This window comes from Osmia lignaria, chromosome 2 (genome assembly GCF_051020975.1).
Source record: "Osmia lignaria lignaria isolate PbOS001 chromosome 2, iyOsmLign1, whole genome shotgun sequence".
Classification (NCBI taxonomy): domain Eukaryota; kingdom Metazoa; phylum Arthropoda; class Insecta; order Hymenoptera; family Megachilidae; genus Osmia; species Osmia lignaria.
In genome coordinates, this window is record NC_135033.1 from 5131478 (window position 1) to 5155232 (window position 23755).

General features: G+C 44.9%; 1 protein-coding gene across 4 annotated transcripts in view; it reads right to left on the minus strand.

Moving 5' to 3' along the window:
- Window positions 1-1153: 1153 nt before the first annotated feature.
- Window positions 1154-23755, minus strand: part of LOC117606006 (uncharacterized) — a 185272-nt gene continuing 162670 nt past the window's right edge. The window contains exons 7-11 of one of the 4 annotated variants that reach the window (XM_076689075.1): window positions 7619-11716; window positions 4550-4618; window positions 3697-3931; window positions 3370-3619; window positions 1154-1706 (exon numbers count right to left, since the gene is read on the minus strand). In XM_076689075.1, the coding sequence (XP_076545190.1) occupies window positions 1648-1706; window positions 3370-3619; window positions 3697-3828 (441 nt within the window). In that variant the 5' untranslated portion in view covers window positions 3829-3931; window positions 4550-4618; window positions 7619-11716 and the 3' untranslated portion in view covers window positions 1154-1647. Of the gene's footprint in view, window positions 3631-3696; window positions 3932-4549; window positions 4619-7618; window positions 11717-23755 lie in introns of all 4 variants that reach the window. The other 3 variants (XM_076689074.1, XR_013062375.1, XR_013062381.1) reach the window with 3 other exon arrangements.

Genomic DNA, 23755 nt, shown 5'->3' on the forward strand with positions numbered 1-23755 from the left:
AGTTGCAGTCGTTGCAACAGCTCTGCAGCTATGCTACCAATTGAATTAAAACTTTCATAGCGAAGCCGGCTGTGCGTCGTATTAAAGGTGCTATATGAGTTCAGTCAGTATTTCAATAATCTAACAATGGAATTTCGTGTTAATACTAAAGTGTAGAGCGAAGTGAAACAGCATCAGTCTTATAGCGACCACTGAAGGGTGCAGATCTACCTAAACATACATATATCCTTATTTTATTTTCTGCGTTCATTTAATTCGCTGCATTGATTTTCTTAACTTATTGAATAAATTCATTAAGAGAAAGAACATTTTGATTTTATTACCCCTGTGTGCATCCTTTACATCTCTAATTCCTTTAAATCTCTGCACCCCTTACGTCCTTGCATTATTTACATCCCAACATTCCTTATACCACTGCATCCATTACATCACTGCATCCTCTACACCCTTGCTGTATTTATATCTCTGTATCCTTTACATCTCCGCATCCCTTACATTCCTGCATTTCTTACACCCATGCAACGCTTATATCCCTGTAGCCCTTACATCTCTGCATTCCTCACATCCTTGCATTCTTTACATCCCTGCATCTCTCACATCTCTTTATCCTTCGTTGCGCCCTATAGCGGAAAAAGTTTGAATTAAATTTTTTTCGAAAAATTAACGCCCACTAGCGGCAAGAAAAGGAACTAAAGTATGAATAAATTTTGCGCCCTCTACCGGAGAAAGTTTGGACTAAATCTTTCTCGAAAAATTAGCGCCCTCTGGTGGCGGAAAAAGGAACTAAAGCCTGCAAATTTTTTGGCCCTCTGGCGGGAAAAATTGGAACTAAATTTTCGATGTCGGATCAGCGCCCTCTGGTGGCGGAAAAAGGAACTAAAGCTAGCAGAAATTTTGGCCCTCTAGCGGGAAAAATTGGAACTAAATTTTCGATGTCGGACCAGCGCCCCCTGGTGGCGAAAAAAGGAACTAAATCTTGCAAAATTTTTGGCCTTCTGGCGGGAAAAATTGGAACTAAAATCTTCACGGTGTAACAGCGCCCTCTGGCGGCAAAAAAAGGAACTAAATGATGAATCAATTTTGGCTTTACTTACCTTTACTCGAACCAGTTTTTGTAATATATTTATATTATAAGTGTTCCAGGCATGTAAGGGATGCAGGGATATAAAGGAAGCAAAGATGTAAGGAATGTAGAGATGTAAGGGATGCAGGGATGTACTGAGTGCCGATATGTAACGGATGCAGAGATGTAAAGGATACAGGGGTGTAAGGTTTGCAGAGATGTAAGAGATGCTGGGATATAGGAATATAGGGCTGACGCTGTGAGGTCCCCAAAGACAAAAAGAATAATAAATAACTGGAAAGAGTGAGTCGAGGCTCATGAAGAGAAATAAAATAATAAATTACTTGGGAGAAAGTGGTCCTCGCGAGGCCCACAAATAGGGGTAAAACAATAAATAAGAGGATAGTGAGGCGAGGTTCACAGGTGAAATAAAGTCATCAAGTCATCCTTCTAATGAGTATATTCAATAAGTTAAGAAAACACATACAGCAAATTGAATAAACGTAGAAAATGAAATAAAAGTATTTGTATGTTTAACAGGTAGATCCGCACCTCTCGGCGGTCGCTATAAGACTGAGTGGATTTTACTTTGCTCTGCGGTCAGCCATGGCGTTCCCCTTCGTCATCGCGGCCAGCATTCGGTCTGTGGGCACAAATTCAAAACCGCTTGAAAACAAAGTCGAGTCTTTTGTATCTGTAGTCACTGTCAAAGTGCTGCCTTCCTGCAGCGCCGAGCATCCGGTTCGGTTTATCTCTTCTTCCTTCCCTTGCAGTCTGGCCTGGTCGAGCGTGTACCTGGCGCGTTATCGGCGTGCTCGAGCGATACGCGGCGAAGTGGGTTCACGAAAGAAGAGTTACAGGAACACTTTGGGTCCACGAAGAACCAGACACGGTTCAGCTCGAACGCGACGATAACCGCTTATCGATTTGCGGTTGCCTCGAATGTGCTCGAGCAATCTGACGAGCGCCAGGCATGCGCCGGCTACCAACCGATCCGAATGTCCTCTCCGAGCGGATCGAGTTCCTCGGCTTCTGGAACGTGTGCTCGATCATCCGGTACCTCGCCGGAAGAAGTTACTCGCGAGCTTCCTCGACGAACGACCACGTATTTCGACTGTACGTGGGCCACCACGAATACTGATCCCCGCCCTGTTTCAGGACTGGACGCTTGCATTCGTTGGATTCTGATATCTCAACTACGGCTGAACCTCGGGGGAGGACACTGACCCTTTCATAACACAATCGTCTGTAGATCGATTCAAAATTCTTCATGAATATTAAGACAGACACGAAAGGATTAACTGTAAAATAAAAATTTAGAAAGAGATTGTATCAGTGAAATAAATCTTTTCTTTGAAAGAACATAAGACTTGAATTATTTCGAGGCACAAAACAGTGCTGTTGAAAAGACGATTATTTTCCAACATTCTTACCGCTGGATGCGCTACCGCGAAGCGATTAAAAGAAATACATTACCCTTCTTACGAACCATTAAGTAAGAGAACCAATAAAGATATCCCTGCGAAAGTGCTGTAGTGCTTTCAGATACGTTATCATAACTCTGAACGAGTTGGTACAGTAGCGAGGACATCGAGGATCAGTTACAACTTCGTAAAACGCGAGACGATCATCCCTGTCTAAAGGTCCTCGCGATACTTGATAAAGATTGCCCTGTCTCGACGGGTACCAGTGATTTCTTTCGGTAATAAAACGGTGGGCTCGTGCTATTAAAACTTTCAATGTATTCTTACTATGGAAGATAGATTTGTGTTTAACTATAGGTGACATAAGATACTATACCTATGTTTAACACTTATTTGTCATCTGTTTCAATGACAAAAAAAGGAAACCTTTAAAATTAAAATATTCCAAAGTACCCAAATCTCATGGAGAATCATCGTCTACGATTCGTCTGGCTTCGAGAGGAACGAGCGCAACCCGCCACAGTCGTTACGATTAATAAGCCTACAGCCTTAAATAACGCCGGGACATCGCGGCGGATGACAGTTATGACAGCGACGAGCCATTGTTCGCCGGGTAGCAGTAATTATCGGGGTTACGAACCAACCCGTCCGTGTCACAGAGAACGAGAGAAGCTCACCTATCCGCGCGGCATTTCAACCTCACAGACCAACACAGAGGGGGTCCACTTCATGCGCCATTTAGAAGGGTAATGAAAAGACCGGCGTCGGATATGACGGGGGAGAATAATTGCGTACACGCGAGGACGTTCCCGGCGTCCTTCTTGGCGCGACCGTCTTTTCCGCCAGCCTGTCCAGACGATCCGTCCACGTCCTTTCGCTTACCTCTCATGGACACCAGCTTCCGTACAACACGGCTGTCTACTCTAATTTCATCCTTGGACCGTTCGGCATCCGACGGATAGATAGAGACAGCTCCAAGGACTACGACGTTGTTTTGATCCTTGCTAGCCATCATTCGCGTTAGCAGACGCCTAAGAATGCATGGACGTTGACGATCGACGATGGAACGTTGAGAACCTTCCTCCTTGTATCCCGGAGCGACACTCGGCCGGTACACGCGGAATTTTAAGACCTAGAAGGGTTCTAAATTGGATTTTTTAATAGGAGAAGTTGAATAGAATCGAGGGTGAATAAAATATTTAAATTTACTTCTGAGTTATTGATGGCTCGGTGAACGCAAATTTCTAACGTATGTGCAAACTGTGCATTCTTACAGATGCTCCGTTTTATTATGCCACCATTCCAGTCCGTAAAACGGCGATATTCCGTAGGGTACGGCATTTCCCGGGTAAAAACGACAGCAAACCGCTGTGCCGTTCTTATACTTTCAGATCAGTTGAATCCGGCAGCGAAGAATCGGAATCCTCCTTCCGCGATTCACCCCCTGCAAAGACGATTCGGTGGTCAGTCAACGACCAGCTATATGTTCGAAGCTTCTTTTCAGCCTGGTCCGTGCCACTTGGACGAGAAAAAAAAAAGAGGAAAAACGAAGCGGACGGGGAGGAGAGCGATAGAGGAGGAAGCGAGAGGATCGAAAAGGGGAGTCTGGTCAATGCTCGCGAAAATTGGCTTCTAAATCTTGCGGCCGGAATGAGTAGCGCACTCCCCCCCGTGGTTACTTCACCCCCGCCGGTCTACTCACGACCCTTTCTCCCGGTTTCGACGAAGCTGGAGGGAATGAGAAACTACCGTGGTTGGAAAAGGGAGAGGTGGAAGGCCATTGTCGACGACGTGGGGGCTTACGAACCCCACGAAAATCCGCGAGGCAACTTTGTGGAATGGACTTTCATAAGTTGCGTTCAATGGGACATTGGTATAAAGAGGATATAAGGACTAAGGAGGGTGGTCACGTTTCCGGTTGAACGGAGTTTCCTTCTCCTTTCGACTATGTTTTTGTCTTTCGACTTTGCAACGATGTCGCAGTTCTCTCGATCACTATTATCCTCTTTATACAATGGTGTTTTCTTTTTCTTTATTTCTTATTTTCATTTTTCATGCGTACCTTTGGTCTTAGCTGCTCTCCCGGGAACAGTCCGGAAGGACCCACTTCACACCGTACGATCCCAGCGGCCTGCAAGAAAATCCATTACCAGACAACATCGATATGCAGTCACTAAATTATTTCCTCGAGCCACGTGACACGACCCAATCGTTTCGACTTCCATCCACGTCTAGCGATCCGAGAAAAAAAAGCGAAGCAGAGTTAATGAATTACCGTAGAACGCGTCAAGCACCAGCTGCAAGGATCCCCCCGAATACGACACCGGTAGCCGATAAAAAAAAAAAAGAAAATCCGAGGGAAAACCGAGAAATCCGAAGGGAAAAAGAATACAAGCAAAGCACCCTCGGTCGTATTTGTATTCCCGTGGAATCCTAGGACCCTCACGATCGTCCTGGCAGGTACGCGGACTCGAGGAGGAATTCTTGGGTCGCGTATGGCATCGGTGACGCTATCTGGGACGGTTATCGCGGCAGGAAGCTTCGTGTTCGCGGGGAATACGCACGTGCGTGGCCCACGTGCACTTGAGGACCGACTAACGTACAGTGCAAACACGAAGAGGCTGCCGGGTGTGGTCCCGTCCAAGGAAACGTGATCCCCGTGGTAAACCGCTGTTTACCGAGCAGGAGAAGTGGCCCTCCCCTGAGACATCGTCTACACCCGCTTGATCGATGTCCCTGTTAATCTCTGTTTAAGACGACCGCCACGATTCCTTCCGGCTATCTCAGCGCCAAACGAACGCTTCCGCTCGTAACGCGTCGCGAGCATCCTCAGGTAAACATCGAACCGTGTCGACGAGGTGCGATAATGAGAGACGGCTCGAGGAAGCAGGGGAGAGATTTCCTATTGATTTTCCCTCGGGTCCGCGAGATTTTTCGGGACAGATAAGGATGAGCACGGTCTATGGGAATTTCTGTGAAACGAGGATTCTTCCGTTTACTTGCTGATATATGGCTAGTGTGTTTGCTGAATGTTAAAAATGTGAAGAAACCAGGAGTTCGAAGGGGATGGATAGTAAAACGTTCTTCTTCGTCGTTGTTTATTAATTTCTGGTTGTTAATTTATCTTAAGTGCTATGAAATAAATAATATATAAATAAAAAGTGTAATAGTTTTATATTACGTACCTTATTCTTCCGTTTACTTGTTGAATGTTAAAAATGTGAAAGCACCATGGATTTGAAGGGGATGGATAGTAAAACGTTCCTCTTCGTCGTTGTTTATTAATTTCTGGTTGTTAATTTATCTTAAGAGTTATGAAATAAATAATATAAAAGTAAAAAGTGTAATAGTTTTATATTACATACCTTACCCTTTCCTACCGCACTATAAATCTTAAAAAGTAGATTAAAAAAGTTGCAATTGCAGTTTTGAACTCTTTAAAATCTACCTCTACTTAATTATCTTTTTAAAGACTTCCTGAGTAGAGTTTAACCGTTTCAACATTAGATTAAAAAATTTTCGCTTCATCCTCCCTTTCTTAAGGGTTCAAAGTAGCGACCGAGCACGAGGGAGTCGGGTGTGGTAGGGATTCAAGTTGAAAATTTCTTTTTTAGAGTTACGTAGAGGAATAAAAATGCACGTTGAAACGCATTTTACATTAGCAGCCTAGCGCAAGGATAACAGCGCAGGAAAAATTTCGCCAGGGTGGCATAGAAAGGATCTCTTCTGGCAGGAGTACAACCGCTTTTCACGGCAGGAAGCTGTCTGTTTGTTGTCTTAGGTCGAGTCCACATGAAACGCGAGCGTCTCGATGCCGACGTCGTTTGGAATACCACGGTTCGATCCTAAAGAAACATACGAGGCGCCAGCAGTTACGAACGGGTTATGGGAAAACAATGGTTTCCGGATAGCGAACGAGCACCTGCGACTTCCACTATTTCCTTCGCTATCCCTTCACCACCGACGATTTATTTCTTGATTCCGTAATTAACCGACTGGGTTCTACGAATTTTTCCATGTAAAAGAAAATTCGTAGAAGATTACATTTAAATTATTAATAGAACTAATAACAATCATTACATTGCGATACATCCTCGACGTCAGACTTCTCGAGCGTTAATTTCTCTAATTAACCAGTAGAACAGTCATCGATTCGATCCAGGAAATAGTTAAAGAAACGTGACACGGATCGAAGATCGATGCACGCGAGTTCCTCCTGCAGAATTCCGCACGCGCAAACTTCCACGTCCGTGTCCACGAGCAATCGATTACTCAATCGAATATCGTCTTTCACAAGCGGTGGTCTGGTCCGTCGGACGGACGTTGACACGACACGACTACTACTACTACGATTGTACAAGCCGAGGAGATAATATTACGTATCGGGGATGTTATGGAGGTCATCTTTACATACGGAGCCCTGACAGCTGCGTAATCGATGCGACCGCGACTACCATGGAAACCATAGTTTTCCAACCAACGACAACTTTCTCTTTCCGTGTGGCGGGTCCCTGGTGCTTGCTTGCCTGCCTGCCTGCTTGTCGTCGATTCGTTTCGTCCATCCACGGAGCCGTGGGCGATCCCATCGATGGAAAAACTCGACATGGCAACTCGCCTGGGAACGAACTTTTCGCCGATCTAACGAAGCCACTCGGATAAGCCGATTACTTTCGTCGACGAGACACGACGAACCTGGGGAAACTCATCCGTTACGCGATAAACAAAACTTCTACTCCTCCGGCGACGAGGACTCGATAAATCAATTAATTTCCCTCGTGCAGGAGTAATCGAATGGGTTTGAACCGACTTTGAGATTTTTCGTTAGAATTTGCTAATCTGTCGATAGAATTTAGTATATCTTTATTAATAGAATATTAGCCACTTTGCCAATGATTTGTTCCATAGCTGCGTCAATCAGAGCTAACTATTCATTGCTTCGATTTTAAAACAAATAGAGAAGAATGAAATATTATTCAACGATCCTTGACTGAGCAAATTAAATTAGAATTAAACTCGACACGAGTTGCGTCACGAGTGTGAAATAAAATTCGTGATCATAAAAATGTTGTAATAGTTGAAGAATTCAGAGTGTAATCAATATTATTAAAATAGACACTTTGTACAGACTTACCCTTTCTATGGATCCTCATCAACGTTCCACCAATTCTCTTCCCAACTGCAACATCAGAAACAATGATCCTTGGTAATCATGAAGGGAGGCCAATCTCCAGCGAACCAAGATCTCCCTCGGTCCGTTCGAAGATCCTTTATTACGGGGTTCCTCGAAAGTGGAACTCCGAGTGGCCGGAGGATTAAGATATTATATAGCAACGACGTTTACACGGCACATGGACGGATCCAGCTCAAATTACAGCACTCGTTACGAGCCACCGACGTCTCGAGTTCCGGCCGCACTTTTAATGAGTTCCTCGACACGGTCAATTAGTCCCCGGGTACCGAACACCCGACGATTCGGATCTACGCGCGACGGGGATCGTCGGTTCGATCTCGCGGAGAGAATAAGCGAGCGCGGGACACCCCGCGAAACGGATGTTTACATCGTCGTGGCAATCGAGGCTCCCGTTTACGACACTCGCGAAAGATAACGACGCTTTCGACGTTTATGTAGCTTTTGGAAATTGCCACGACGCCTTCGTAAAGTTCCCTGGGGACATTTCAGTTTCGCCAAGTTTCGCCAGAGATTTTTATTGCGCTCGCTTCTGTGTGCCAGTCAGCGAAGCTCGCGTCGCTCTTCAAAGCGTTAAGTGGGAGCTGAAGAGCGTAATGTTGTACGTACATAAATGCGCCCCCCTAAAACGTGTTGCTCCCTCTTGTTCGGGGCGCGAAGATTCATGGCAAATATTTCGAACGTATCGTTCCAGTGAAACGGTTTATATCGTCGTTACGTGTAACTACTTTCTCGACACCTTATAACTCGTCAAAATTGTCCCGCTTTCCTGTTCGTCTTTTTACGAATTCAAGGGTGTTTCCTGTAATTTCGGACTTTATGGAGACTCTGTTTAAATCGTGAATGTAATATTATAGGTTACCACCAGCAAACACATCGTAACTTTCTTCTTACACTTAACTCGACCCTCAGCCATCCCTTCGCGCGGTGCTAATTACCAGCGCGCGTAACAAAAGGGTTCTAATGCCTCGAAAACGCGACTCACCACGATCCGTGTCTGAATTCCGATCGGCCGCGCAAAGCTCCATTTGTTCGGCACGTCCAATCGCGAAATCCGTGGTGTGCCGCAGAAAAATGTTATCCAGACCGCAGAGTAGACGCGGAGAATGTTTCCATTCGATTGGCCCGCTAATTGTCGGCCGGACGATCGATGTTTGCCTTAAAGCAGACCTGCCCGATAGAATTGACTAACCTTTTCTCTGATTTTCAAGTAGCTGGGCGAAAAAGTTCAACGCTGACAGCAAACGCGTCAACGCTTTTTCCAAATTTAGGGAAGTCCATTAGTGGAGCAGGTGAAACAGAGTTTTTCTATTTTTGTCACCTGTGTTCCTGGCAACTGGACGTTGCGGAAACCGTGTAGTTTTTCAGCGAAAAGCTGGGACCGAGCATCGCGTAAAACTTTTGGTCGGCCGTTTCGGGGGTGAAAGGTCGAAGGCTGCTTCCACGCTGCCTTCTCCTCCCCCACCTACTCTTTTCTGTCGTTCCTCACCCTTCTGTTCGGGGTTAGAGGGAGCCGGGTAATGAGCTTCCCAGGCCGGTTGTAACGAGCAAAAACTTATCGTCACTCTCCCTCCTGATTTACTCGACCTGCCACGTCGTTAGTTGTACTGGCATCGTCGTCCCTCACCCCCTCTCCTGACTAGCTGTCCTAAAAAGCCACCAACATTCTGGACCGTCGAGCATCGACGCAGCCGTCAGTTTGTTCCCTCTTCCACGTTTTTCTGGCGGTTCGGTTCTTTGGAAATACGCTTTGCGACGCTTCTTTCCGATCGAACCGGACGGAGCGTATCGACGATAGGATGTTTTTAACCCGTTGAGTGGCGACGCTGCTGAAAGGTGATCAATGTTGCTTTCGTGCCTTTTATCGCGTCATTCTGTGCGAGATAATGTGTATTCACAAATTTCAGTCAATAAAGTCAAAATCCTAGTCGCACTAATAAGAGGTGACTAAACCGAGCACTATTATCTAATCGAGAAATGATTTGTAGATCTCTAATCAGCGCATAAAATTCTGTAAAAAAATTTAGTTCGTCAATGTTATCGAACGGAGTTTTCAAAGTTGAAAGAAACAGAATTTATTCGTCAATGGTGATCCTCTGAAAATTCACTGTCGGAAACCATCTGTACCGTTTCATTTACAGATCCAGGGAAAAAAGTCTCGGTTCGAGGAAGCGGTCTTTACGTCAGGGATGCGAGTAGAAGAATCTGACCCTGTTTCTACTGCACGAGTCACCGATAACCCTGTTACAAGAGCCGTGCGCAGCGATGGCCTCCGTAACGCGATAATTTCGACGGATGATAGACTATTTATTGTAAAGGATGTAGAGTACAGATCGTAAATAACCGACAGATAAGTTCCCGGTACTAATTGGTCACGGATGCGACTCTATGCAACTGCATGCTTTATGCGCCCAGCCCATTTGTGATATTTTTATTACCGATAAAACCGGTCCCCTATTTCCTGGAAAGAAACTTAACATTTTTCCAATAAATAGATACGATTAATTGAATTACAAAGCTACGGCTCTCTGTAATGAAAATTAATGATAATTCTTCGACACAAATAATAAAATAGACGAGGTGACTGGATAATGCAAACATGTCGTTTCCCCAAATACTTGAAAAATAGTAGTCGGACCCTTCTTTTTTTTTTTTAAACGCGAAGAGCGTACAGCCGTGAACCGTGAGTTATTTAACTCGTTTGTCTTAATGAGAGTTACTTGATCCCTCGTGTCGAGCTGTCGCTGCAGGAGCTCGTAACGCAATAAAGCAAAAAGCTAATGGCGCTCGTTACCGCATTGTTCGGTGATAAAGATCTACACAATGCCCGCTCATGGCCGCGTTCGTTCGAATGCATTTCTGCCGTCGACACGTGTTCCTCTCTTCGTTACCCTAATTGCGTAAATTGAGTGTAATCTGTCAGGATGGACGTATCGGGCGTCGCCCTCAAATCGTTTCTTGATACTTTGAGCCCGAACCGTGCCACCAAGATTCATGGAACATTTCATTTTGAATCGTGGTAACGATTGAGCGCGGAGTAAATGGAACGAGAAGATCTTTCAACACCGATGGACTCGATCCAAGAAACTGCTACCGTACTCCTCTGCATCGTCTTTCCTTTACGCTTCCGTTGCACCGATTTTCAGTAGTTCTAGATTAGAGAATAGTTCACGGTTCTTATTCATTCTATTAACCCTTTAACCGCAAACGATCATTTTATCAGGGGTACGTAAAAGTTTTAAGCTTCGGTTGAATTCAATCAAGGTTTTCAAGTCAAAGAGCAAAGAATAAAAGGGTCGAAGAGGGCGAAGAAGAATTAAAGTCAAAGAATTGCAGAGAATCAATGAGCACAAAGCAGAATAAAAGTCAAAGAATTAAAGAGAACAAAAGTCACGAAATTAGCTTCCGTTGAATATTATACAAGGGAACTTTGTAATTTCTTAATTAATCTCTTTTATTTTAAGTCCAATCAGTTCCACTTTTCAGCGCACTTTTTATCGAATAAAATTGAAACTTTGTTCCTTTTTCTGTCAAATACATTTTCTTCTCAAATAGGTCTTTGCGAAGGTTCACACTAACACGTTCGATGCTTGCAAAAAATTCACAAAGCTTTGTATATTCTATTCTCCAAATCTTCTGATCTTCACCAAAGTATCCTCGCAATCTCAAAATTCACTCGACAAAGAGAAATCCAGGGGTGTCCGCACAGAAACACGCCCTCCTCACTCTCGTTCACGAGACGAGCAACGAGAAACGTTTGAGAGAAATCACGAAAATACGTAGGCTCGTTAAGTGCACAAACTTATAGCGGGTTTCGACCGAAAGGAACGGGGGAAATAAATTAAAATAATGGCAGCTCGGTTAGTTGGTTCGAGCTAAGCGTTGCGAACGGACGCGCGTCATTTCAGAGTCGCGTCCAATTATGCTTGAAACCAGTTTACCGAGGGTTGAGACGGCTGCTGAATGGTGGCTGACTGAAACGAGAGGCTGGACCAACTTTCCAAGATGATCGAACCGACGTCCCGCGGCGAATAGTTACTTCTGTAATGATTACATTAGCTTGGTGTAAATTATACGCGTCGCTGGTCCGTGGCTGTTCGAGGAGGAGGGCTCCTCGATTAGAAATGGCCGAGATAACAAGTGGTCGTTTTATCTGGTCAGCCGATCCTGTCATGCTCCACTGAGCCAGTTCTCGTCCAGCGGATGCTGATGGGAGGAAACGATTTCATGGCGTGCACCGACCGACTGATAATGACATTGCACGAGCCGACCGCGACGACGGGAACTCGTGGCAATTTTTCGGTGAAAATGATTGCTGATTTATGCTGTCGTTAACCCTTTAAAGATAGACGTATCCTACGAGTTTTTTTTAATTTTAAATTTGATAGACATCAACAACTCGCTTCAAAATATTTCTGATCTCTAGTATTTCCATTAATTAATAGAATTCATCCGATTCTTGAAAAGAAACACCATTTCAACATTGTATTTGTAGAACACTTGATGCTTTTCTCGTTCGTCAATCCGCTTCCCAACTTTTAAGCTTGAACTAGCGTTTGAAAACGATGTCAACGAGTAAAACGTACGTGAACCGAGGGTTTTCATAGAAAAACAAGTGGTAAGATAAGAGTGGAAGAGTAGTGAAGAATGGAGCCGGAGTAAAAATGTGTAGCAGAGAATAAACTGGGGCGGTTAAGTAGTAGAGAGCGGAGGAGCAGTAAAGGAATGAAAAATGAGGTTGAACGAAACAGGAACAGGGAATAAAGTATAAGAGCAGTGGAGAACGGTGTACTGCTAGGATGAAATAAAAAATAAAGTGGAAGAGAGGAAACAGTGGAGGATAGAATGGTGTAATAAAGCAGTGGAAAAAAGATTATCGTGGTCCATAAAATTTACTCGGTCACTCTTGACGAATAATCGCTTCGTTGTTTCTCATTATGAATCATTGTTGATTCTTCGAATTAAAACAACACGTTGTATCGTTCCACTAAAAGTTAACAAAGCGTTTCGACTCGAAGAAATATCGTACAGCTGGAAGCTCGATCATCGTCGTATAATTTGATTTCGTTTAAACGATCATTTCATCCTCGCTTTCCTAGCTTCAGAAAGTATCAGTTAGCCAAGAAACCAGCACCGGCAACAATATATTTCTATTACGGTATCCAACCACACTCCGAGCAGATTAAATAACACGATTACGGTCTTGATTGCGCGGTATTACATAGTAAAACTCGTTTCTCGGAATCGTTGCCAAAATTCTCTTCTTTTCCTCGGAAGAGGCGGTTAATAATTAGCGGTTCTCCAGGGAAGGAGGATGCCGTCGCGGAAGACGCCGGGCGTCCTGCCAGACGCGTCGTCGTTATTCTGGTTAAGAATCGCGTTTCGGACGATTCCTAGCGATGAGGCCCGATTAAAATACATAGCCACGATGAAATACGCGATCGCCGTAGGAAACGGGAAACCCGTTAATGGAAACGTTTCCGATGAGATCTCTGGAGCGTACCGCGTCTACCACTTAGAGGTTAATTATTCATTTCCACTGGCTGGATAACAAGTTGAATTACAGTGGAACTTCCGACGGTGTTCGGGACAAGATTCAGAGAACTATAGGATTATTCAATTGAGTGTCGCATCTTCAAATTGAAATAAAACCCAAAGTATGTGATTTTTTTATGGTTTCTTTATTTTAACACAAAGTCTACTGTATGACATTAATTATCAAAGATAATATTATTTAAAAGTCCTCCTCGGCTTTTTTCACGATATTATCACACAAGTGGAATTCAATTTCATCAATAGCAATTGTGATTTTGTTGCTCAGCTCGTCAATAGTCTTTGGATTATTGGCGTAAACTTCACTTTCCATAAACCCCATAAAAAAAGTCTAATGGTCTTATCTTGGTGGCAATTGGTGTCTTCTCCTTGTGAAAAATTACTCGTTCGTTAAATTTGGTCAAACGTATCAAGGACTGTTGAATGATAAAATAGACTTTGTATTAAAATAAAGTTACCATACAAAAATCAAATACTTTACGTTTTATTTTAATTTGAAGATATGACACTCAATTTGAATAACCCTATAATATAGAAGATCTAATATGCAAATGAAATTTAAAGGACCGTTCCTACAAAAACATCCTATTTAAAACATATTATGAATATTAATGATTAAAAAAAATTGAAAAAATACTGACTGCTCTTCAATATCATTAGTACCTAATTACACTTCAACCATATATCACCTATTTTCCAAGACCCTCATCGCTCCCTCTCTAAACTTCCCCGAAGAGCAACAAGCAATTTTCTATGACAGTCAGCAGTAAACTCTGGCGAGTCATCGTGCGGATTGGTCGCGAGGAAAGCGACTCCGTACACGCTGAAGAGATGCGTGTTTGCGTTGCGTCTGAGAGGACAACGTGGTCCCCGGAGCTTCGAAAGCTGTCCGTTCAAACGTGAACGGATGTTTCCTTGACTCCTTCCGCTTCCCCGGAGGTTTCCGCTTCGCGACGAAGCCGCACGCACGGTTTGCGTTTCCACGGCGACGTTTCAGGAAGACGCGACCGAAGGAGTCGAAACAGAAACGACGACAGAGGTATACACGAGGTACACCCATACCTGTCGATTAACGAGCGTAGACACGGTTTGGTTACACGAAGGCGAGACGGAGAGACTGTATAAATTGATAAACACCCGGCGGAGACTTTGCGAAAACGCTACGATCCGCGTCGAACGAGCAAACTGCGTCACGCGTCTTTCGAACGTCCATTTCGTGTCGCCAGCTGCACGCTCCCGCCATTATCGTCCCGCTGGGGTGCATAGGAGATTAGAGCGAACTGTGTTTTTTCTGTCGCGACTGGTCGTCTACTCGTAAAAACAGGGTTGCAATAGCAACATTCGATGTTACAGGGGTTGTTTCTGTAGTGGTAATAATTTCCTTGAATTCATTTTTTCCCTTTTTCTTGATCAAAATTCTGTAGAAAGAAATACGAGTGGTCCTATCAACCGTACAAATTTGTTCAGGGCAATGAACGTTAACGTTTATCGGGCAGGGTGCCTCCGCGTGGCTGCCACTTTAAAACTTTAATGTTTCCCCCGGCGTGACTCTTCGAATTGCTTTACGGTTTCATTCCCAACAGCAACAGCACCGACTGTGCTTCGAAGCTTTGTAAAGGGGATCCTTATTCAGCTTCGTTCTCGCGTCGCCTTCTCCATGGCCATCGTCTCGCATTAAAGCATTTAACTTGGTAACCGAGCAGGACGAGCCCGGTAGACTCCTGACTCGCGACAAATATTTGTACTTCGCGTTGCGCTCGGGGACCGGTGAAAATTTCATTAAAGCAGAGTTCGTTTACCATCTTACTCGATCCCTTTCCCACGAATCGCAACGGAACCGATCGACCTCGCGTTCTCTCGCGTCGATCGCAATTAATCGCGCGTCGAGGTAACGTAAAGACAAATAAATAGTCGCGAGCGAATAAGCTGCTCGCGAAGATGAGTCTCGCGCGTGTGATTTACGCACAACAAATCTTCTAACCCATCGGTACGCGTAGGTCGAGCAGAGAGAAGCGGTAATGGGCCAGTGGCCGACAGAGAATAACAAATCATACATACTCATGGCGGGTAGGTTAAAAGTGCGCTTAAATCTCGCTGGAATAATGGACTTCCCGTCGGTATTAATAACGATAGCGAGCCGCGTCTTCGTTGTTTCTAATGGAGTTTTAGATAGAAAAAAAAGAAACACACACGCACGGAACAGGATCTACGAGAACCTCCCCAACGTTATCCTTCTTCATCTTTTCGTTCTAACAGGACATCCTTTTCTATTTTCTTACCCACGGTGCTTGGAGTCGCACGGAACACGTGGCCGGCGTCACTTTAAACAACTTCCTCGTCTCCCTTGGGCCGTGACGCGAGAGAAACGCATCTTCTTTGCGGCTTCTTAATGCCCTGCGAGCCTCATAAAGGGTCTAATTGTTTCGAGGGTTCGTCGAAAAAGGGGGCGGAAACGGTGCTGAAAGTAAATTGCTTCGAGGATTGTTTTCGATTTAGCTGTTTCCTGTATCGGCTAGAAACAGAAACAGACGTCTTTCCAGCGGAAGAATAATGAATTGTTTGAGTCGAGTAAAAATTGTGAGGATCGAGCGATGATTCATCAAGAAGGAACAACATTTAAGGGAAAAACTCAACCATTTCGCCAACGAATTCGTCGGATTTGTCGAGCATACGTGACGTTGATGTAATTTCTGTTCTTATCTTAACGGCAAATTGTATATGATGAAAAGAGATATTTAATTATGCGATTTCAACGTTGATAAAAATTAAAATTGCACGTTAAGGCGATGATTGGTGCGTTAGCCATTACCGTACGTTGATTGTGTGGGTATGAATGATTACGACTATTTTATGATTGATCGAGCCGATGTTTGATTTTGTGATTGATAATACGGAGGATGGTTTCACGATGATGAATCATTACGTACAATTAATTTTTACGCGTTCTGGATAATAACTGAATATAATATTCGCCTATTACTCATGAAACGCTAGAGAACGCTCTATCAATTTATGCAATTTCGTACAATAAAGCATTGGTTCTTTTCATCACGTACATTCCATCATTATCAACGCAGTTAAATCAACGATTTTAACAAGCTTTACACCCTTCCGAGATTAATTGGTAATTCAATTTTCAAGGATGTAGAACATCAACATGGCCATTTATCTTACGTTCCGTCTATCTGCACGCTGATCAGCATCGAATCCCCTCGAATCCGCTAATCTGATCGATTCTTTCCCTCCCATGGAACGAACCTGTTCTATCTATCAAGAAAATTACTGGATATCTCGAAACCGTTGTCGCGTAACAGTGTACGTTCTGTAACATAACTACACGAATGTGTGTCCAACCATCCTGTGAAACAGTTTCCAAACTTAGCTCAAGGGTTAACCGTGTACACAAATTCCCCTTTGATTCTCCGTTTCCTCTCGATACACCGAGGTTTCCACTCGCATCTCACTCTCGCGAGAGTAACTGATCTGGCGATCAGTCATCGACGTTCGGTCTGAAAATACACGTTAATATATTTATCTTGTAACCAAAATAACTGAAAATTTTCTTACGCTTTTCACCGGTTTCGAACGACTGTACATCGAAGTTATCGAAGATTCCAAGCGGCCGCAGCGAAACGAGGTCCCGCTAAATTCGCCGGAACGATATCCGACCATGGCCTCTTCCATATATGGGTCCAAGCGAAACCCTAGATCCGTGGTTGTCGCAACGTGCGGTCAGAAACCGCAAGCTCGAGGCGGATAAACGCCGACAACGAGCCACTTCTTTTCCATGCCCGTGGCGCAAGACGGCCGTCCGAGAAAGAGCAGAGCCCACGAAACGACCACTGGCACATGAGTCACCGCGTCCCTGCTCATAATTACGCTCCAATTGTTGCCTCGCTCCCGCGAACGAGGAAGGAAGGACTCCTCCGTGCCACTGGCAAGACGCGTTTTAATGCGTCTGACCGCCCCCGCTGTCTGTCGCTCTTATTCTCGGCTTTGCTCGTCATTCAGGCCAACGCTAGAGATAGAGCACAGTCTATTCAAAAAGTTCGCCGATTTTCTCTCTAATAACCCTCGCTAATAAGTTGTTTAATTTACTTCCCGAACCGTCGATCGATCGTCGTTCAAACGAGAAGGGAAAAGCGGTAACGAGAAGAATTTAAAGCGTATAGCTATCTGTAAATATAGCTAGTCGATCCATCCTTCAACTGTCGGGAATGATTGATCAAATGAATCCAGTCCGCCACGGTTTCTTGCCACGGGCATGTATAAAACTTAACCCGTTCCCCACCCGGGGGCAAATCGATCCACCCTTTATCTGTTTGATGGATCGTTGATGGAATCTTGCTGCACCGTTGAAAATCGTTCTCATTCTATCGTCTTTCATTCCTCTCGGTACGTGTACATTTGCACGTATGAATCAATCCTAATAGATCTCCATTGGGTAACTCGGTGCGTATAAATAAAATTTAACACCGTTATTTAGCGTACTTGCAAAACAGAAACAAATGATTCCATCCAGAACCGCTGTACGTACACACGAATCTCTCATCTCGACCGAATATAATTCAAACTTTCCAGGACATACATTGTACGTCTCAATTGGTGTTCGATTGCCAGTGTAAATCGAACGTCGAGGAATTATTTCGTCCGGTGGCATGCGTCTCGTCAGGCCCACGAGTAGCTGGCCGGACGGGGTCGCGAAATATGTAGTGGATATTTAATAAATCGCCAGGGCGAGCGGGGAAGTTGGATGGAACAATGGAGCGGAGCTCGTAAATGTAAGCAGGCCGAAGGGACTTGGTCGGGGGGCGATAAAGCCTCGTCGAAAAGAGTGGAGTCGCGCGCGGGCAAACGAGCGAGCGTTCTCGACGGGAGAGCTATCGAGCCGTGCCACGACGAGGAAGCACTGTTATCGTGTATCGGTACATCGAGCACCCGCGCTTACGGCCGATCGAGCGGAAACCTTTACTGCCTCCGCCTCCGTAAATCGTCGTGGCGCTTACCGATTTTATTTACTGGCCTGCTGCACGACCGCGGAGGAATCCTACCTACGGGGGTGGCCGCCAGGAAGGTGTACCTCTGCCGAACGGGAGGATTTATCGTCCCGCGGACGACCGGACCAAGAACAATGCCGTAGATAATGGGCGCGAGCGGTTTTCGTGGAAACGGGAGCAAGCGTCGTGTTGGCTGCTCCCTTCGAGAAGACCGAGGACCGTGAAAGAAGACGAAGTATCGAGCTATCAAAGCGGTTTCTTCCTGCTTTCGATACTTTACCCTGTCATCGTTTCAACTGGACCGTGATTTATCAGCTTGTCAATTCAATTCTAACACCACTTTGTAATAGTGTATCATTTTGAAAAAATATTTATATTGAGAATGACAAAACCTCAAAGTTTAATTATTCCTGTCCAAAACCGTACCTCGTAGAAAGTTCACGGAGACCGCAAAGCGAAACGTAACCACCCCAGAATTGTCCGTTCACCGCAAACGAGCCATCACGATCTCGAAACGGTTCGCTGTCCTCTTTTCTATCGTCTCAACCCCCGAAGTGCGATTTCATCGCGTTGACCGAGTCACCGAGCGTCGTTCATCATGAACCGGAGGCGTCTTCGCGTCCCTGGCGAACGTCCGGGCTCTCGTTACCACGTTCGCGAGGCTGTCCACGCGGAAAGATCGGCGTCCAAGACCGGCCAGGTCGGCTCTGTTGCGTCTCCGGCTGCCAGAGTGGGCGAGAATTACAGGCATTGTGCACGCCGGTCGTTGCGGTAATGCGGTCCGCTGATTTATCGCGGAGGTGAGCCACGAGGAGGTGTAGCTAATTGTTCTTGCATGCAGATCCTGACCGAGGTGCGCCGTGGCTCGTTCCCTCGTCGCGACGCTTCGAAATTAATTGTGCAGCCATCCTCTCACCCCTTTCTTCCTGTTTTCCCCCATCTTCTACTCTTTCTTTTTACTATAGACAGCAGTCTCGCGCGTGGCTGCTCGATCAAACTCCTCCTTCTCTTCTTTCCTGTTGACCTTCTCGATAACAGCGCGATTATCCTCCCTCTTTCATTAGACACGCCGGTGGATATCTTCGTTGGTATCCGATTGTCGATTAGTCCAGTGTTTCACGGCAAGATTCATCGACCGATACGCCTAATTCGTCTCCGGCTATGACGTGAGCCGCGTTACTCAGCCCTCGAAGAAATCTTGTTGGATTCCTCGCGAAACGCAGCTGTTCCTCGAGCAACAGCATAGCGTCCAAAACAGACACGATTTACGTTGGTTAGGAACGAGTTGGAAATAGAATCGCAGTGGAATCTCGCCACGCGGCTCTATTCGACGATATTAATGTTGCTCCTGTAACCAGTGCCCGAAACGACCAACCACGAACCACAATTCTCTGCTTTGGTCATATCGTTCAGTTTCTTTTTAATACGTCTCTACACAGGGTGAAATCCTTCAACCCTTTTTTGGATTTCCAAACTTACAATTAGTTCCATAGATGGGATCACCATTTCCGTTCACCAAATTAATAAGATAACAGAAAATTAAACAGATATTCAAATAATTGTATCTTCTTGAATGCACCACATACGCTTCCTAAGAATATCATCTCTCTCTCTCTATTTAGGTAGTTTTTGAACAGCAGCTGTCTGTTTAGTTATCGAATGAGCCTCGCATATATTAACCGAAACGTGTCAGCCTTTGCGTTCCCATAACACGAGTACAACAACGTTCGCGATCTCGTCGAGCACGACCGATGCAATTATCGCGAGGGAGAGGACAGCATCGCGGGAAGAACGAGCAATTTGTTTCGGCGACAAAGCGCGGCAAAACTGCTTGGATTCGATCCAGAATATCTCCCCCGAGGAAATATTCGGCCGGATCTTTTCTTCCTCGTAGCAGAGGAACGAGCCGCGTCTCTCGCGACTGTTTCGTTCGACGCTGCGGCGCGAGAACGATGGTCCCTGTTTGTCAAGAGGCATCAAGGGCGGAGGCAGCCGTTTGTCAAGGGGATTACACCAGCTCCTTTCCTCCCACCGCCGACGAATATTAAAATTCCTACGTATCTCCGTCGTGCGTGGCGTACCGCGAACCATCTTCCACCGAAAACGCCAACGTTTCGCGCCCTTCTTTCCAATTCCCTCCAGAAATGTTTCCTCCACCGTTTTCCATCGAATTCCTGATTCGCCGCGTCCTGTTCGCGGAACGCAACAATGCGTTTAAATACTTTCCGTCTATCGCGATCACCCACTGCCTTCTTTTACCCCTGGTTATTTCGAGAGCTGCTTTTGTTTGAGACAAAGCGGACAGAAATTCGACTACTTGGCAAAGTGCGAGTAACGCAACATCCTCGTTCAATCGCGCAGAGCATTACTTTCAATCGAAACTAATGGCAGAACTATCCATTCATCAAAGTCCCTCGTTAAGATAATCATTAAAATCAAGATCAATGAAATTCCCATCTTCGGAACGCATCCGCGAGACGAGTCGCGAATTCCGCGAATCAATTGGTCGCAGGGACGAATGTCGGACAATCGTGTGGCATCGAGCTGGGTTTTTCTACGGACGAGTTAATTGACCGGACGTGGTCGTGTCCGCCGATAAATAGAAGCAGGAACGCCGGTTTTATCCGTTCACCGGTGCGCATGCTCGGTCGCGAGGAAAAACGTACCTCGAAGTCGGAGCACGCTCTTCGAAAGCCGTGCTGCAAAGAGGAAGAAGAAAAAAACGGAATATCGACGACAGGATTCCTCGTTGCGCCCTGAAATGCTGATCGCCAAGCAGATCTATCAGTCTGGCATTCTCTTCAGCGAATAAACGCGAGCTCCCGAGCGGATCTGTCGCGGAATCTTTTTCTCGCCGACGACAGGATTGCGCAACCGCGAGCTCGCACGTGCGATACCGCTAAATCGAACGTGAACGGAATAATATCGCGAGAGTTCCGCAACTGGTTTCGCAATATTCCACGAAATCACACGTCCAGCAGCCGGTAGACTCGCGTTCCTCATCGAACCGGAGCCTCGATGCTCGGGGCGACCGGAAAAATTCTTTATCGCGTGTTTCCAGTTTCGTGTAACGCCCCGAGCGAGCGTAACCAGCCGCGCTGATAATAATCGGCGGGATTTTGCACGCCAATCCAGAGGCGGCGCGCCACCTCTTTGCTTCCGCGAGCGATTGTAAAAAATGGAAAAGCGTAACTGGTTCGATTATGCGAAAAGCGGGAGGTTGAATTACTTAACTAGGCCAGACGATCGAAGGGTTAAAGATTATCCGTCGATGAATCATTGTCTAAGAAGCTGTTCTATAATTAGGTTGCGATAATCCGAGTATTATCAGCTTATAATTACTCTTCTGTATGAATCTTCCGAGAAGGAAGTAAAGTTTAGTCGAAGAAATTGAATTATCTCGACGATGTACCAGCCTCGAACGATAAATAGCGGAAAATTCAATTCGTTCCATTCGACTACCTTCTGCGAGACTTAATGAAACTTCAAATAATACGGATCGCCTAACATTATCGAAGTTCAACGAGTTCGGAAGATAGGAAGTTTGAAATTATCGAATATTTCTTGAACGAAGCCTTTTGATAGCTCAGCTAATGAACGAAATGAAGTGAAATTTAATTCACTTCCGAAGGATCTATGAACACTAGGTACTTACTTCTTTATGGACTTCAACGATTTCACTTATGTATACCTGTATAACAAAGACTCAAACTTTCGAGGGCTCAATTAATTTTCAACGAAGTTTCATTACATTTACTTCCGGTACTTTGCCGGGAAACAAGACTTCCGACGAAACTTATAATCTTTAAGTGCTATGAGCTTCTTCTTCCTGAACTTATCGAAACAGTTATCCAAGATTTTTTAAAGTACCTGCAAATCTTCGACACTTTCGCAAGGAACGTTCTTTAAGCAATTTGATTGATTTTCGGACTCAGCTACTTTCTGTTAAAAATAATAACGTAGCTATTTTCATGAAACTATAAGCCTTAAATTCATACCTTATAAATGGTGTTTTGCCATACTTTTCTGTCATGAAATCTTGTCAGATTTTCTGCGCCCGCCATTCGATACGAAGCAGCCTAATAGAACCGTGCTGTATCGAAAATTCATTGCAGACCAACCGGGCCGTATATATATCAAGATACCCGGGTAGAATCGTTCTCGTTTCTGCACGTGCGAGCACTCGCTGTTATCGAGATAATATAATATCGTTGAAACACCTTCGTGGAAGCATTTATCGGGAATAGAGTGTAGGAGTGCAGTGCGGATGGAAGGAAGGGAGCGATTGTTGCTGGCGGGGACAGTAAGATTAGCAAGTTGCCGAGATTACTTTGGCAAAGTTCGGAATAGTCCTGATTGAAAGTAGCTTTGCTCGGGAAACTTCTTTCTTCGCGGGAGGAATAACTTCCGGCCGATTCCCTTCGGCGGAAAATATTCCTGTTTCTTTATGCAAGACTACGGGCGTAACTTTTGCCGCTCTGCTACGCTTAAATCAACGTCGTCATTCTGAGAAACTCTGCGCTTTAAGAGGATTATAAGTATACTGTGTATGAGACACTTGGCGTTTGTGTAGCCACAGATTGAATGCTGATCTCTGTTAAAGTTTTCCAATCTAAATAGGATTGCAATAAGAAGATCCTCGTCTGTTTTGCCGCGATGGAATGATAATGACAATAGGTTTTAATTTTAAGTACATCAAAACTCTGTGTAAATTTGACACCCCTTCGAGTTGTAAAATGAAAATTGAAGTATTCTTAATCAAAATAAAGGGGATCGTTCGAACGAGAAATAGAGTCAATATAGAATCATTTTCGATAATAAAGACCATAGAAGACGTCGGTTAAGAGGCGTTTGATGGCGGTGGGTCACGATACGACTTCATTAATCCAAATCAGACATCGTTGAAACGGGTGTCGCTGACTTGGCTTTATGCTTGTTTCGAGTCCATAACTTGGCTCGTTCCCGCTTATTACCGTTCAATCGAGAGTAAAGCGGCACGAGCGGTTAATTGACTTTTTGAACTTTCCTCCCCAAGTTGCCACGAATCGTGGAAGTAGGAGGAAGTTTCAGTCGAGTCGCGAAAGGGCGAGAAACGCGAAAGCGATACCGGCTCCTTTTCCTCTTTCGCTCGAATCCACCACTCGACGACCACGAAATGATTCAACGAGACCAACCCCTTACCTACCCCGTGGCAAAGTGGCGAAGACGCGAAAACGATATTCATCAAGATGTCCCGGTGGGACGGAGTTTGTATCGAGAGGCAATTAACCGCGAACATCTTTTAGATTGAACTTCCTTCGCGTTTTTAGCTGGCCAACAAATATTATTTCTTGCGTTAAAAGTAGAAAAGTAGAGGGTTGAAAGTATTTAAGAAATGCAAATTTTTTGTACACTTTTCTATGGCACAAAAAGAAATAAATCAATCAAGTAAAAGTCAATAATTGATTAAAGGAACGATTCTTTTATTCCTTGTAAGCGCGACGAATTCGTGAATAAGCTTCTGGCACGAGTTCGTGACGCTTTTCAAAGC